The 16889-nt window shown below is 44.8% G+C and overlaps 1 protein-coding gene across 1 annotated transcript in view; it reads right to left on the reverse strand.

Annotated features, from left to right (window-relative positions):
* Nucleotides 1-342: 342 nt before the first annotated feature.
* The window catches only part of foxj3 (forkhead box J3), an 81568-nt gene continuing 65021 nt past the window's right edge, over nt 343-16889 (reverse strand). The window contains exons 5-12 of the mRNA XM_084167480.1: nt 16074-16175; nt 11109-11228; nt 8091-8277; nt 4158-4556; nt 3622-3723; nt 1186-1386; nt 873-971; nt 343-647 (exon numbers count right to left, since the gene is read on the reverse strand). Of these exons, the coding sequence (XP_084023606.1) occupies nt 535-647; nt 873-971; nt 1186-1386; nt 3622-3723; nt 4158-4556; nt 8091-8277; nt 11109-11228; nt 16074-16175 (1323 nt within the window). The 3' untranslated portion in view covers nt 343-534. The remainder of the gene's footprint in view (nt 648-872; nt 972-1185; nt 1387-3621; nt 3724-4157; nt 4557-8090; nt 8278-11108; nt 11229-16073; nt 16176-16889) is intronic.

The raw sequence follows: 16889 nt of genomic DNA on the forward strand, positions 1-16889 counted from the left end.
AAAGGCTGCCTGCGTTTTCCATAAAAGAATAACAATGAATTTAAAGAGAGAAACTCATCCAAGAAGCAGCTGAGGCCTAAAGCCAACACGAGAAGGATAACAAGTCGCTCAAATCACACAACAGTTACGGACGGACCTGGGGGGACTTTGGAAGGCTGCTGGCTAGGAGAGGGGGGCGGAAGAGGGCTGGCTGAGGGATGAAGACTGGAGCATGTGTTTTGACATGAACGTGTGCTACTTGCCTCATCAAGACAAGCACATAAGCCACCACTTAAACATGTTTTACTAAATATGATTGTCTTCAAAGTAACACTTTTTTTGCATGTTTTGTTTTTGTTTGTAAAAAATGTCAGGACTCTGAAGTCTCTCTCGTTCTCTCCTCCGAAAGTGACACCTGTTCTATGGTTCTGTATCCCACCAACAACAGTCAGTCTCCTTTTACTGTGAGCATACAGCTCAGCCTGGCTTCTTCCTCATACACTCATCTCCTCTGCACCTCCTGGACGCTCCTCGTTAGGGGCAGAACATCTAACATTAGACAATGGAGTCCCAATCAAAGTCATCCTGGATGTCATCTGCTGGCATGCGGTGCATCTGGAAGTTTCTGGGAGGGATCATGTGCTGCTGGTTCATCTGCGCATGGTGTCCTAAGAGAGGAGAGAAGGGGAGTGAGGGCACACACAAATACACATACACTGTAGAAGCTTCATTGGTTAAATGAGTAGTTGAATGGGAAAAGGACCTGTCAAGGTGTTGTTGTAGTGCTTGTTTAATGTGGAAGGATAGGTTTGATGGATTCTGAGTGTACTGTATAGACCATGCCCTTGGCTGAGACATAGTTTAGTTGAATGGGGGCTGCAGATGTACTGTACCTGTCATGGTGGGGCCTGCGCTGCTCATGGGGGGCATGTGGGGGTACCCTGGGGGCCCCATCATAGACATGCTCTGTCTGGAGTCCATGTAGAGATTTCCTGTGGAGAGAAAGACAAACTTCACTCAAATATCCCAATCCCAAAATAATGTATGCGCTAGCTTAAACAATCCTCATCATCCCCAGCATTATTGCAATGTAAGTTCACATTAAAAGGAAAATATCATCAATGTCCTGATAATGTGAGTGGTCTGAAATGCTAAATGCAATAATAGTGTGAGCTAGGACGTAGGTTAGAGGTGAGGCTCACTGACCTGTGGTGATGTGCTGGCTGGGCTTGTTGGGGTGCATGGAGCCATGGCATACGGGTACGGGCGGTGGCTGCACTGCCCCCTGTGGCTGAATGACACCGGTGCGGGTGAAGAACTGGTTGATAGACGAGCAGAGATCAGCGATCTGGGTGGGCTCCAGGGACCAGTTGTTCAGCTCTGCTTGTCTCATGCTCTCCTTCAGTCCTGCACGGGGTCAGACCCAAATGCATCATCAGCCAAGGAAAACAGCAATACACAGCCACCTCAGCAGCACACCAGTCAAACCATTTCAGTAGTACTAGCTGCTAGTCACTGCAGGGAAATGTCTCGACAACAGTTGAGTTATAAAAATCACCAGTCAAAATGTCCACGCCACATAAATGTCAAAAGTGGGTGTAGATAAGTTTGTCTATGTAAAAAAACATCCTTTATTACATAACTAACCTTTAGCGGTGATATCTAATTAAAACCTACTTTGCTATTGTATACTTCGCTAGCACAGATTGGAATATGTTACGGGATTCATCTGATGGCATTGAGGAGTTTATCACATCAGCCACCGGCTTCATTAATAAGTGCATCGATGACGTAATCCCCACAGTGACCGTACGAACATACCCCAACCAGAAGCCATGGATTAAAGGCAACATCCACACTGAGCTAAAGGCTAGAGCTGCCGCTTTCAAGGAGCGGGACACAAATCCGGACGCTTATAAGAAATCCCGCTATGCCCTCCGACGAACCATCAAACAGGCAAAGCGTCAATACAGGACTAAGATCGAATCCTACTACACCGGCTCCGACGCTCGTCGGATGTGGCAGGACTTGTAAACTATAGTCCCCGTGCCCCAAGAACGCCAAGGTAACCCGTAGCACTCACATCTGTAGCCATGAAAAACTTTGAAAGGCTGGTCATGGCTCACATAAACACCATCATCCCAGAAACCCTGGACCCGCTCCAATTCCCATACCGCCCCAACAGATCCACAGATGATGCAATCTCTATTGCGCTCCACACTGCCATTTCCCACCTGGACAAAAGGAACACCTACGTGAGAATTATGTTCATTGACGAGAGCTCAGCGTTCAACACAATAGTGCCCTCCAAGCTCATCACTAAGCTAAGGACCTTGGGATTAAACAGCTCCCTCTGCAATTGGATTTTAGACTTTGACGGGCTGCCCCTCAGGTGGTGAGGGTAAGCAAAAACACATCCGCCACGATGACCCTCATCCTGTACTCCCTGTTCACCCACGACTGCATGGCCGCACACGACTCCAACACCATCATTACATTTGCTGACGACAACGGTGGGAGGCCTGACTAACAACGACGATGAGACAGCCTACAGGGAGGTGGTCAGAGACCTGGCAGTGTGGTGCCAGGACAACAACCTCTCCCTCAACTTCAGCAAGACAAAAGAGCTGATCGTGGACTACAGGAAAAGGAGGACCGAGCACGCCCCCATTCACATCGACGGGCTGTAGTGGAGACGGTCGAGAGCTTCAAGTTCCTTGGTGTCCACATCACTAAGGACCCATCATGGTCCAAACACACCAACATAGTCGTGAAGTGGGTACGACAACGCCTCTTCCCCCTCAGGAGGCTGAAAAGATTAGGCATATCCTCAAAAAGTTATCCGGCTTCACCATTCAGAGCATCTTGACTGGCTGCATCACCGCCTGGTATGGCAACGGCTCGGCATCCGACCACAAGACGCTACAAAGGGTAGTGCGTACGGCCCAGTGCATCACCGAGCTCCCTGTCATACTTAAATCAATCACCTAACCAAACCTACATTTAGATATTACCTCAAATCACCCCAACTACCTCATACCCCAGTACACTGATTCGGTACGGGTACTCCTTGTATATAGCCTGTTTATAGCCGCGTTATTGTTATTTTATTGTGTTACTTTTTTTCTTTATCTATTTGCTAATTTTCTTAATTTTTAACTGCATTGTTGGGAAAGAGCTCGTAAGTAAGCATTTCAGAGTAAAGTCTACACTTGTATTCGGCGCATGTGACAAATAAAATAAAATTTGATTTGTAATTGGATCAACTCTGACCTGCTGAGCTACACTGCATTTGGTCATTAAACTTGAAAGCAGCGTTCTTTATTTGAAGAGCTCCTTCAAATTAAACCCTTGATTGGCAACACTTCAGCACACCAATGACAGAGCTCCAATAAACGTGCCTGTTGGTGCTCATCACGGGCATTAAGGCATTCAATCATTTGGATAAAATGACTCTTGTAATCACAATGAACAGCTTTTAAAAATATTGGTAAAAAAATAACAGGTTGACAATAAGAAGAATATTAAAAGGCCTAACACATTGCAAAAATAAGCCAACTGTATAATTTGTTCGCATATCTCTTAAGGCTTAAGTTGGATGTGTCAATGCAATGGAATTCACATAATCCTTCATGGCCACACCTTGAAAAGGTGAGAGGTCGACATCAGCCCAGTTATAACTGCTGGCAATACGGCAGCTCTCTTTCAGTGCGTCCAGATTGGGGTACCAGTCAGAGGGCAGACCTGCAAACACAGAGGGGAGTACAGACTGGGTTTTAGAGGCTGGAGAGCAATCAGCATTTCATTTATTTGCAAGAGTACTCTACTTTGGCCACCGGGAGGAGCCGGTTCCCTCTAAAAAGGTTGTGGGGCTCCAGAGGTCCTATCTGCTGTATGGATGCAGCATTTGCTTTGTTCTCATTACAGCAAACCGCATAAATCAGATGATGATTTACGGTCTGTTGACCAAAAGCAGGTCTCTGTACTTAATGCAGAACAAAAAGATACTGAGGCAGCTCAGTCCAGCTGTGTCTCACTGGGTTATCTCTGAATGCATGTGAATATGTGTGTGTGTGTGTGTATGTGTGTGTGTGTGTGTGTGTGTGTGTGTGAGTGTGTGTGTGAGTGTGTGTGTGAGTGTGTGTGTGTGTGTTGCGGAGGAAAGAGGCAGGTCTTACCTGTGTTGCAGGCCATCTGTTGCTGGGCAGGATGGGGCTGGTGAGCCAGGCTCTGATGCTGCTGCTGGGAGGGATGCTGGCCGTGCTGCTGGGCATGTTGGGAGGGGTGCGGGGTGTGCTGCTGCGGGTGCTGGGCGTGTGAGGGGTGCTGCCCATGCTGAGAGTGTGGGTGTTGGTGCTGGGTGTGTTGGGCGTGTTGGCCGTGCTGGGAGAGGTGCTGTGTGTGGGGCGAGCCGTGGCCCGGGAGCTGGGGAGGGTGGGACAGGGGCACCTGGCCACCGCTGCTGGAGTGGTTGTTTGTCAGGCTGTTCTGGGTGCTGATGGTGCCACTGGGGGAGTGCTGATAGGAGCAGGCGGTATGGGTCTGCTGGGACGACTCCGTCGGCATGCCCATCAAACCTGGAAGTCCATATACACACACACACAGTCATCCTTATTACTCTGTGCTTAGGAGAATAGTCATTTTTTGATATAAACATACAATGTTACAAACTACAGCAAACCACTTAAATATTGCAGATAAGTCATTAACACCAAGCAGGCTTGTAGGTTTCAGCTGTAAAAGCACCCATTCAAGTTAATGATGACAACATTATATAATCAGTAGATCTGGGTTTCCCTTGTTCAAGGAGCACTACACTTCAGACGACACAGCTGCCATTTTGAACGAGCAGCTAAAAGAACGGGTCAGCAGCAGCAGAGCTTCTGAAGGCCACAGAGAGCCCGAGCCTTTCTTCTTCCCAACACTGCAATTATTTTCGACAATTTTCATTGTGTTGCTGCACTATTTCGAAACAAGCACGACTGGAACATCTGCACATCCAACAGCAATCATCTGAGTGTAGGGGAGCGGTTCTTAAGAGGCCCTGTCCATCACGGCTTTGGCACGGTAAACCTATTTCACTGGAGTGCTTTTAGAGCCGACTTCAGCCCTGTGCCGCCGCAATCGCCCCAGAACACTCACTGCAGGGGTGACCAAAGGTGCATCTCTTATCGGTACAGAAAGCCCATTGTCCAACCAGGGAAATACAGAAAGCAATTAGCCTGCAGCCCCAGAATAATAATGTGAGCTCATTACCTATTATCAAAGCTGGTGAATTAGCTCACTGTCTACAGCACCAGGGTGTGAAATGCTCTCGCTCGCTTATTTACACTTTTTAATTGCAAGGGCTTGTCTGACAAAGAGATTTCACTTTTATGCATATAAAAAGGTAACAACTTTAAACTAATGAAACCTAGATGATAGATTAAGGGAGAGGAAGACTTTGAAAACATTAACATGAAATGCATTTGATTTGTGAAAGTAGGTTATACAAGGAAAAGCTTTGTCTGCGTTTGCCCATAAACCACTTGTCAAGTGCTTTTTGTTCATCAGTCAATCAGATTACAAACAAAAAGCATTAAGTTCTAAAGGGCTGCCAGGCTTTGAGAGCCACACTTGATCTGGCCCTTTGTGATAGGTTTATATTATTATGAATATCATCATTATGGAAAATGCGCCAACAGATATAGAGGTTTGATGCTGCAATCTTGTAATCATCTGAAATAAAGAATACATATATAAAACATCGTAAAAATATACGAGATTACAGGCTGCATTTACACTTTTCTCTCTCACACACACACACATTACCAGTCAACATTTTGGACACACCTACTCATTCAAGGGTTTTTCTTTATTTTTACTATTTTCTACATTGTAGAATAATGGTGAAGACATCAAAACTATGAAATAACACACATGGAATCCTGTAGTAACCAAAAAAGTGTTAAACAAATCAAAATATATTTTATATTTGAGATTCTTCAAATAGCCACCCTTTGCCTTTATGACAGTCTCCAAACGTTTGACTGGTAGTATATAGATAGATAGATAGATGGATAGATATCTATCTATCTATCTACCTACAGTTGGAAGTTTACGTACACCTTGCCAAATACATTTAAACTCAGTTTTTCACAATTCCTGACATTTAATCCTAGTAAAAATTCCCTGTTTTAGGTCAGTTAGGATCACCACTTCATTTTAAGAATTTGAAATGTCAGAATAATAGTAGAGAGAATTATTTATTTCAGCTTTTATTTCTTTCATCACATTGCCTTTAAAAATTGTTTAACTTGGGTCAAACGTTTCAGGTAGCCTTCCACAAGCTTCCCACAATAAGTTGGGTGAATTATGGCCCATTCCTCCTGACAGAGCTGGTGTAACTGAGTCAGGTTTGTAGGCCTCCTTGCTCGCACACGCTTTTTCAGTTCTGCCCACACATTTTCTATAGGATTGAGGTCAGGGCTTTGTGATGGCCACTCCAATACCTTGACTTTGTTGTCCTTAAGCCATTTTGCCACAACTTTGGAAGTATGCTTGGGGTCATTGTTCATTTGGAAGACCTATTTGCGACCAAGCTTTAACTTCCTGACTGATGTCTTGAGATGTTGCTTCAATATATCCACAATTTTCCTTCCTCATGATGCCATCTATTTTTTGAAGTGCACCAGTCCCTCCTGCAGCAAAACACCCCCACAGCATGATGCTGCCACCCCGTGCTTCACGGTTGGGATGGTGTTCTTCGTCTTGCAAGCCACCCCCCTTTTTCCTCCAAACATAACGATGGTCATTATGGCCAAACAGTTCTATTTTTGTTTCATCAGACCAGAGGACATTTCTCCAAAAAGTACAATCTTTGTGCAGTTGCAAACCGTAGTCTGGCTTTTTTATGGCGGTTTTGGAGCAGTGGCTTCTTCCTTGCTGAGCGGCCTTTCAGGTTATGTCGATATAGGACTCATTTTACTGTGGATATAGATACTTTTGTACCTGTTTCCTCCAGCATCTTCACAAGGTCCTTTGCTGTTGTTCTGGGATTGATTTGCACTTTTCGCACCAAAGTACATTCATTTCTAGGAGACAGAAGCGTCTCATTCCTGAGCGGTATGACGGCTGTGTGGTCCCATGGTGTTTATACTTGCGTACTATTGTTTGTACAGATGAACGTGGTACCTTCAGGCGTTTGGAAATTGCTCCCAAGGATGAACCATACTTGTGGAGGTCTACCATTTCTTTTCTGAAGTATTTTGATTTTCCAATGATGTCAAGCAAAGTTTGAAGGTAGGCCTTGAAATACATCCACAGGTAAACCTCCAATTGACTCAAATGATGTCAATTAGCCAGAAGCTTCTAAAAACATGACATCATTTTCTGGAATTTTCCAAGCTGTTTAAAGGCACAGTCAACTTAATATATGTAAACTTCTGACCCACTGGAATTGTGATACAGTGAATTATAAGTGAAATAATCTGTCTGTAAACAATTGTTGGAAAAATTACTTGTGTCATGCACAAAGTAGATGTCCTAACCGACTTGCCAAAACGATAGTTTGTTAACAAGAAATTTGTGCAATGGTTGAAAAACAAGTTTTAATGACTCCAACCTAAGTGTATGTAAACTTACGACTTCAACTCTATCTATCTATCTATCTATCTATATACTACCAGTCAAAAGTTTGGAGACTGTCATAAAGGCAAAGGGTGGCTATTTGAAGAATCTCAAATATAAAATATATCTTGATTTGTTTAACACTTTTTTTGGTAACTACATGATTCCATACACACACACACACACACACACACATTAACCGACTGCATTATTCTGCTTTGAACTCTGACTCTTTTGTGCTTAGATTGGGAATGAGGCCAGAGGATTTAGCATGTGGCTTTAGCACACAGTAGACCATGAAAACAGCCATATGGATTTGCACTACGACTACTGCCTATTGAATCACTATTCATCCAACTCACTTAACTTAATTAGTACCAATTCCACTCTCCTTTGACCAACAGTTTAGTGCAAAACAATGGCCATAGAATAACCCTGGCCTCGTGCGCAAACTTGTCTACTACAGCACCCGATATGTGTCACCCCACTTGACGAGCACTCACCCTGTTGGCTGAAGGACTGCTCAAAGACAGACTTGTAAAGGCTGCGGAAGGAGGCACTGAGATCTTCAAAGTCGGAGAATAGGAGTTGCTTGTCCCTTTCTGGCATACTGTACTGGGGCTGGGGGGGCTGCTGGAGGGGCTGCTGGAGGCTCATGGACTGAGACACTGGCTCTGGATGGTTAGTCACCTGGGGAGGAAGAGAGAGAGCAGGAGAGGAGGAGAAAGAGAGGAGAGAGATTTTGGAGCAGTGAATTAAATCAAATCTACTCTTCTTAGTACCTAACACTATTATTCAGTCATTCAGTACAAGCTAGCGGTCACACCTCAGTCTAACATACTATCCACAATACAAACCTATTACAGTCAAACAGACTACAACTTTCACTTTAACGGTTGAAGAGTGCTGATTACGCCATCAAACTGACTCTCGACTGGGGAAACACTTCTCAGAGATATCGGTGGATATCTGCACATAGATCTACTGGAGAACAAGAGCGAAACTGAAACATTGCACTAAATAAATAAACACGTTTTGCGTGTAACAGATCTATGCCTATATCTTAGTCCTGTCTCCTAAGCTAATCGAACTTCTAAGAAAACATAATGAACATGTATAAGCAGCTAAATGTCAGCGTGTACAGTGGTCATTCTTCAATCTATCAGCTACTTACTTGCCTTTGACAGTCTTGATCGCTGCTTGCAGCCTCATCTCAACTAGTAACCAACATGAACACTAAGCCAATACTCAGATGGCCTGCAAAATGTATTTAAAACAAAATCAATACCAAAGCCTTGTACAAATAACCATTCATTTTACCCATGTACAGTATACGCGTGGGGGTCGATTTTTATCAGCTGGTGTATGAGAGTGCAGGCAATGTTGTGCTCTAGCAAGACTGTCTAAAGTTTATCATCATGAGAAGAACACTAATATGGAGTCATCACTATCCTATAACTGAGGAGACTTAACAAAAGTAGTCTGGAAGTTAAAGTCCACATTTTTTACCTCCGCATCACAGAGGTAGCGTTCAAGCCATCCCAGGTTTAACATGTGAAGGACACTAATAATGGAGCCATCACTACTCTGTCGCTAGGAAGATTCCTTATTTTCACTTAAAGGCTTTGAAGCCATACTCTGGGGCTACAGTATAGATTGCCTTGCTATAGAATCCAGTCAGAGTCTGGCTGGCTGAAGTGAGGCAGTAATAAGAAGAGACTGGTCTCAGCAGCACTGGAGGAACATCCATCAGTCTGAACGGATCGATGCAGAGAGCCTGGAGCAGAGAGCGCCCTGGAAAGCGGGAGGACCACACCAAAGAAGGGGGCATCTCTGGTGGGAGGACATCACAGGCAGCAAGCTCTCCATCTGCTCTCCAAGAGCGTGTACATATCTCCCTCTCTCTCTCTCTTAACCCCCCCGGTCGGGGGCACTGCCTTCAGAGTGGAGCTGCTTCACTGTGTTAAAGTTCCAGGGTTTCAGCTAACTAACCGCTATGTAACTGTGATACTGCGGTTAGGGGTCGGCATGCACGGTCTAAATTACTGTATGTCTAGCTGTGTTGCAGACAGTAGCTGTTTTAGGATCTCGGTCTTAGAGGTATATAGCTGTCAGTGTGATTACAGATTGACATACATAGTCTAAATTACTGTATGCCTAGCTGTGATACAGTGGCAGTGATTTGTGGTGCTTCTTTGGTCTTCGCTGGTGTTTAGCACTGTGGTTAGAGGTTGATATACAGCGCATTCGGAAAGTATTCAGTATTCATTGGCTCTGGCTGGGCCACTCAAGGACATTCAGAGACTTGTCCCGAAGCCACTCCTGCGTTGTCTTGGCTGTGTGCTTAGGGTCGTTGTCCTGTTGGAAGGTGAACCTTCGCCCCAGTCTGAGGTCCTGAGCGCTCTGGAGCAGGTTTTCATCAAGGATCTCTGTACTTTGCTCCATTCATCTTTCCCTTGATCCTGAGTAGTCTCCCAGTCACTGCCGCTGAAAAACGTCCCCAAAGCATGATGCTGCCACCACCATGCTTCACCGTAGGGATGGTGCAAGGTTTCCTCCAGACATGACACTTGGCATTCAGGCCATGTTTCTCATGGTCAGAGTCCTTTAGGTGCCTTTTGACAAACTCCAAGCGGGCAGTCATGTGCCTTTTATGAGGAGTGGCTTCCATCTGGCCACTCTACTATAAAGGCCTGATTTGTAGAGTGCTGCAGAGATGGTTGTCCTTCTGGAAGGTTCTCCCATCTCCACAGAGATACTCTGGAGCTCTGTCAGAGTGCCCATCGGGTTCTTGGTCACCTCCCTGACCAAGGCCCTTCTCCCCCGATTGCTCAGTTTGGCGAGGCGGCCAGCTCTAGGAAGAATCTTGGTGGTTATAAACTTATTTTTAAGAATTTAAGAATAGAGGCCACTGTGTTCTTGGGGACCTTCAATGCTGCAGACATGTTTTGCTACCCTTCCCCAGATCTGTGCCTTGACACAATCCTGTCTCAAAGCTCTACAGACAATTCCTTCAACCTCATAGCTTGGTTTTTGCTCTGACATGCACTGTCAACTGTGGGACCTTATATAGACAGGTGTGTACCTTACCAAATCATGTCCAATTAATTGAATTTACCACAGGTGGATTCCAATCAATTTGTACAAACATCTCAAGGATGATTAATGGAAACAGGATGTACCTGAGCTCAATTTCGAGTCTCATAGCAAAGGGTCTGAATACTTATGTAAATAAGGTATGTTTTTTTATTTTTAATACATTTGCAAAATAAAATTACAACCTGTTTTCACTTTGTCATTATGGGGTATATAGATTGATGAGGAAAACAAATAATTCAATCAATTTTAGAATAAGGCTGTAACGTAACAAATTGTGGAAAAAGGGGTCTGAATACTTTACAAATGCACTGTACAAGGTCTAAATTGTGTCTAGCTGTGATCCTGTAGTTGTTTGTGGTGCTTGGTCTTAGCAGTGTGTAGAGCTGTAGCACTGTGGTTAGAGGCTGCAGTTAAGGTCTTACCGGTGTGTAACTGTGCACGCTGTTTAGATTGACTGAGGCCAGACTCTGGTCAGACAGGCTGTTGTTAAGGCTGCTTCTTGGGCTGTCACTCCCATCCTGATCTGGGTTGTATAATGCCACCTGAAATATGATGAAAGGCATTGCATTAGCTTTTCTTGCATACCGCACATCCTGGAGATACACCAACAGGGTTTCCAGTAATGACTGCATGCCATCTAAAATCATTATCATTCTGATGGTAAAAATGTATGCAAATCAGTTTGGTTCCGTAACAAACTGAATTTGATTTGTGTGTGTGCGCGTGTCTAGGAATTTGATACCTGTGCGTGTATGCAAAGCTTTTGTGTACTGGATGTTAGCACTTGTCATTACTGCAGAGTGCTTTCTCTGAACTGAGATTGTGGCTGGCCTGGAACACCTTTACTGAGGCTACACAACCAGCAGAGCCCCAGGGGTCTCTTCTGAATAAGTGTCCAGGTAAAGGCTCTTCTTTCTGGATAGGTAAGGGTGGACGTCCCCTTCTTTACTAAAGGTCACACTACTGGCCGTGTCAGACCCATCTGCTCACAGTGCGCAAATCGGTTTGGGACGGCCAACAAAGGTCTTCAATGTAACCGAGACCCTGACCTTTCAATACAGCAACGCAAGCAGCCAGAGCACTTCAAAACAACCATCTTCATTATTATCATCTGAAAAGGTTTTGCTAAGGGGAAAAAAAGTGCATTGTGGCGTAACACAACAGACCGCAAATAATTAGCATTGGCGGTAGAAACAATCTGGTAATGAATATAATGAGATCCGGAGAGAATAGCCGCTGCATTCAGTTTTTTTCCATTGTGTGGAATGGCAGCTATGCGTGATGCGGCTGGCTGGTGTGTGTGCAGGGTTACCCTTATATGCATTTAGCAGAATCGTGGCCGCCACTGCATTAGTTTTTTTATTTTATTATACAAATACAAAACATGGGATGGTAAAACGTTTTCAGTGTAAACTTAAATGACTAAAACAGATACAAAGTACATAGAAAAGATAATGGACCTATGTGTATTTTTTTTTAAATAAGATATTCTTTGAGAACTAACAATCACCAAAATAAAAACTAGACAGTCCGGGAGAATCAGAAATTCCAAAAATGTCATGGCATGGAGCCACCATTGATTTTGTTATAATGTTTGAGTCACTCAGATAGCATAAGAACAAGGCATAAGCTATAGCAAAATTTGTAGAATTTCAGAAAATGTGCTTTAAAAAACATTAACCTTTTGTCTCTGCATCCAAGAAGGCCTCTAAAACCGCAGCTGAAAAAAATCCTTAGGGAAAAACTGGTGTGACAGACCATGCAGGTCTTGGCAGCCTCAGCCTGGATTGTGCTGGTGATGCGTCCCAGTCTTGCCCAGTGGCCGGCCGGGGCTCCCTGCTCATCAGGCTGAGTGGAACAAGGCTGGGCTCTGTGCTCTGCACAATGAGACATGCAGCCTTTGGGCCGAGTGGCTGTGGCCCTGCCTGCGCCCTCTCGGTCTAACACACAACAGCAGGACATGAAGGCTGCTTTGCTTTCTGAGGCCAGAGGGAAGTCCAGGCCTGACCGCCCTCCAGTACTTGTGCATGATTGTGCTTGCCTGGCACAATGGAAGTCACAAAAGTGAAAACCCAGCAAATCTCAAACCAGGAAAGCTTAAATCAAACCAAACGTTGAAAGTATTTATTATATTCTATATTATGAAAGAAAACAAATATCATTTGAACCCAGATCTGGCTCCTACTCTCACTCAGTATAGTCTGTCATTCTAAGCTCTCACTTTCTCAGCCAGAGAATGACACAGAAATGTTGTGCTTTAATGACAACAGTCAGAAGAGAGAGCATTGGATCCAGTATTATATTGCATTGCATTGTGTTGTAAGTGTGGTGGGGGAAGGGGACGTTAGAGAAGCTCATTAGTCGACTCTAGCCTTCCACCACTCAGTGTGGGCTGGGCTCCAGTGTTCATTAGCGTGAACGGGGAACTCAATGAACGGCTAAGACTGAGGGCTTAGGCACGTCTGAGAATCAGCACTACAATGCTAATCAAACTCAGTGTGCTGCAGAAATAGAAATGTTATGTGTAATGTCGTGAAAGAGGATTTTACAGTCGTGAAAGAGGATTTTAGCCTTAAGCTGCTCGCCATTAATCAATTTATCCTCTCCTCATCCATAAAGTGTGATGACTTCCAAAGCTCACTCCTCTGTGGTTTCCACAGACCCCAGAGTCCGAGTCAAGACGCCCACTCGAGCATGCACATCACAGTCACAGACGAACACCCAGTGTCATCATGACTCTCACAGCACACACACTGCTCACAGCACACACACTGCTCACAGCACACACACTGCTCACAGCACACACACTGCTCACAGCACACACAGAAATACAGACAAACAAGCACAAAAAGTCATGCAGTCCTAACAAAGACAAGTGTGCTCACACAGGCAGCAGCTCCCTCTACAAGAAATCCTGATGTGTGTCTGGTGGTAGGGAGTCAGTGTGTGTGATATTCTTAGCAGTGAATTAAGTAAAAAAAACAGGGGTGTCTTTTACATGAGTCTAATCTGGAGCATGAGACATGGATTATGAAATCAAAGCGAGATTCACCCAGGTGTCTAACAATACCAGCCAGTGTTCTGCAGAATCCCTCTTCAGGGGATTTAAGAGGGAGAGAGAGAGAGAGAGAGAGAGAGAGAAGCAAAGCACAAGGCCAGACTTCTCCTCAGTAAACACACTTCTCTCTACAATCCCCTTCCTTTAGCACACTAGTGCCAGACTTCCGTCTACCTCAGAATAGAGAAATAATGTGTGTTTGTTTAAGAGGGAATGAGGGAGAGAGAAAGAGGAATGTCTGAAGGACAGTGGCGGGATTCTCACTGGTTCTGTAGTCCTGACACAACCTCCCATTGACCTCTCAGAGAAGGCGGGAATTTGAGAGAGAAAATAGAGAGGGGGATAGAGAGGGAGAGGGAATTCCTGTGGTTTGGCACAGTGCACTGAAAGAGGCGTGGCCAGTTGTGCATTTACAGTGTATTACAATGAGAAACCAGCTCTCTCAGGAGTAGGGCTCAGATCTGCTGCTGCGATCTTACCTTTACTATAGCAACAGTTACAATCAGGAGAACAAAAATACACATAATAACATCCTCTCACACACACACACACAGCCCTGCTGTAATCTTGCCTGGAGCGGGCATGTTCAGAAGTTGTGTTTTTGTTTTGTTTTCCAGCGCATGATTCTTATGGTGTGAAATCAAACTGTTGTTCTTCTATGGAGGACGTCCGTGTTAAATGCCCAACTGAGGTTTGAAACCTCCCCGGCAAATCAATGCCAAGTGCTTATTTGTTGAGGTGGGAGGAGGAAAGACAGAAGCGTGTGTTGTATGTGTGTGTATACAGCGCACCTCCCACACCCCAAAGACAGGCCTCTGACAACAGGCAGACACTCACAAAACAACACTCCCCTAACTGCCCACTGAATTTACACACGGTCACACACACACGGCCAGACACACTCTGCACTCCAACACATCCCACCCCAACTACTCTACCCCAGAGCACCACGCCTCCCGGCCATTTATATTAAACCCAGTCTTTTTTTAATGCCTGCTGCAGTAAATGAATAAGCGACTCTTGTAGGCTTTTTAAAAGTCCTCCAGAGAGCTGCCCCCACTGGGCCCAGAGGAGAGGGCTTAAGGTTAAAAAGCCTATTTCAATTTCAGAGTGAAGAGCGCACTCAGAGCCAACAGCTTGCAGTCTCTGTGGTTTCTCCCTCCATCTCTCTGCAGTGAGGTTTATACAGTATGGGCCATCCACACACACACACAAAGCCCTGCAGCAGAGAGGGTAATGTCCCCAACCACACTGATGGACAGAGAAGAGAAGGACTGGGCATCAACTTCCTTTAGCTTCCAGGTGTGTTAGCAGGATTGGGGTCAGTTCCATTTAAATTCCAGTCAATTCAACAAGTAAAACAAATTCCAATTTTACATTTTCCACATTGAAAAGAATGGGAATATCAGTGCACTTTCTGAATTGACCTCAACCCTAGTGTGTAGAGTATCACATAGCAAAGTCTGTGTGTAGGGTCTATCATATTGCAGAACGGCAGAGTATCGCTATCGTATTTCACAGTACGCGTAATCCCTTGTTGTGGTGCTGTGTGTGTGTATATGTGAGCGGAATGGAGCTGGAGTGGAGCGTGCCTAATTTGGCTGGAGCGTATTTTTTTAAAATGTTGGCTCGGCCTTCTCCCTCACTCCAATTTTGCTCCGGTCCCACTCAGCCACGAGCTCTAGGCATGCTCTGCCCAGCAATTTTTTATTTCCTTCATCACGGTTCTTTTAAAAATCAGGGCTATCCTGTTGTATTTATTTAACCTACCCCACCGCTAAACGCGCTGAGATGTTGATATGAGTCGACCAAGAAATAGGTTACACAGCCTGTGTAATTGATGGCAAGACAATCAGGTAGGTCCTTGTTTAATTGTCTGCCCTATAACATGTTGTTGAAATGTTGAAGCTTGTTATGATAGCCTACTTCAAAACCAAATGGTCAATGGGGTGTTTCTTTAATTATATTTTAAACCCCAAATTTATGGAGCGGCATTTTTTTGCAGAGCGGAGGGAAGTACATTGAGTGCTGGAACGGTGTGCAAAGACCGCTCCGTGAGCAATGAGTGGGATTTCTGACCGCTCACATACTCACCACTACAGTATCTATGTATACAGTGCTTCTTGTGCTGCAGTGCAGCCGTGTGTTAGTGTGAGATGTACTGGAAAGAAGCTGTAAATATGTGTGTGTGTGTGTGTGTGTGTGTGTGTGTGTGTTTATCCTAGTTGAGTGCTACTCTCAGTGGGGAATAAGCTGTGGGTGGGTGGGTGGGTGGAGGGAGGGAGGGTCAGGGTGGTGCAGTGTGTGCAGGTGCATGCTGGGTAGGTACCTTGTTAGTCACAGTGTTGATTGCCAGCGTTGGAGAGGCACTTCCAGAGATCATACAGTCCATTCCCAAAGACTCCGACTCCAGGCTGTACGGTGTGGAAGCCTGGGGGAAGGAGACCAAAAAGAATCACTAATTATCAAATAAAGGACCACAAAAATAATAGTTCTTAACTAATTATCAGAATAATACAGGACCTCAAGCCACATGTGGAGGTAAAGGTCCTAACACTCATGTTGCCGTGTTTGTTGGAAAGCTAGTTTTCCTTCCAGGCAAGAGGGAGGGATGCAGATCTCCAGTATGTAAAATACATCAGGACCATTTATAAATAACAAAAAAGGAGCAACCCCTTTATTTAGGTCACATTTGAAATATTTCCAGAGGCGATGGAGAAAAGAGTCCCCATTGCTCCCCACACGGCTCGGGAGATGACTCCACCACGCCTGTCTCCCAAAACTGCTTACTGTAAGAGGATTGGCTGGCAACAATACCATTTTTAATTCTTGATAAACATAAATGAGATTCACCATTTCTACTGTCTGAGGACTTAATGGAATGCCTTGTAGGCAGACAGCCACAGCTCTAGGGGAGGGTGGCGTGCACGTGTCATACTAACAACATACATGTACAAACTTGAGAGGGTGAATAGTGTGAATACTGTGCATTTGTCATGCTTTTGAATTACACAATGACTATATTTAAGCTCATTTACACATACAGTGCGTGTCACACACACATGCATAGAATGGGATGTGCGTCGCTCGATCCGTCTCCCTATCTTACTACCACAGATAGACACACACGTGGGTGGTTAACGGA

This window comes from Coregonus lavaretus (assembly GCF_964263955.1).
Source record: "Coregonus lavaretus genome assembly, chromosome: 8".
NCBI classification, from domain to species: Eukaryota; Metazoa; Chordata; class Actinopteri; order Salmoniformes; family Salmonidae; genus Coregonus; species Coregonus lavaretus.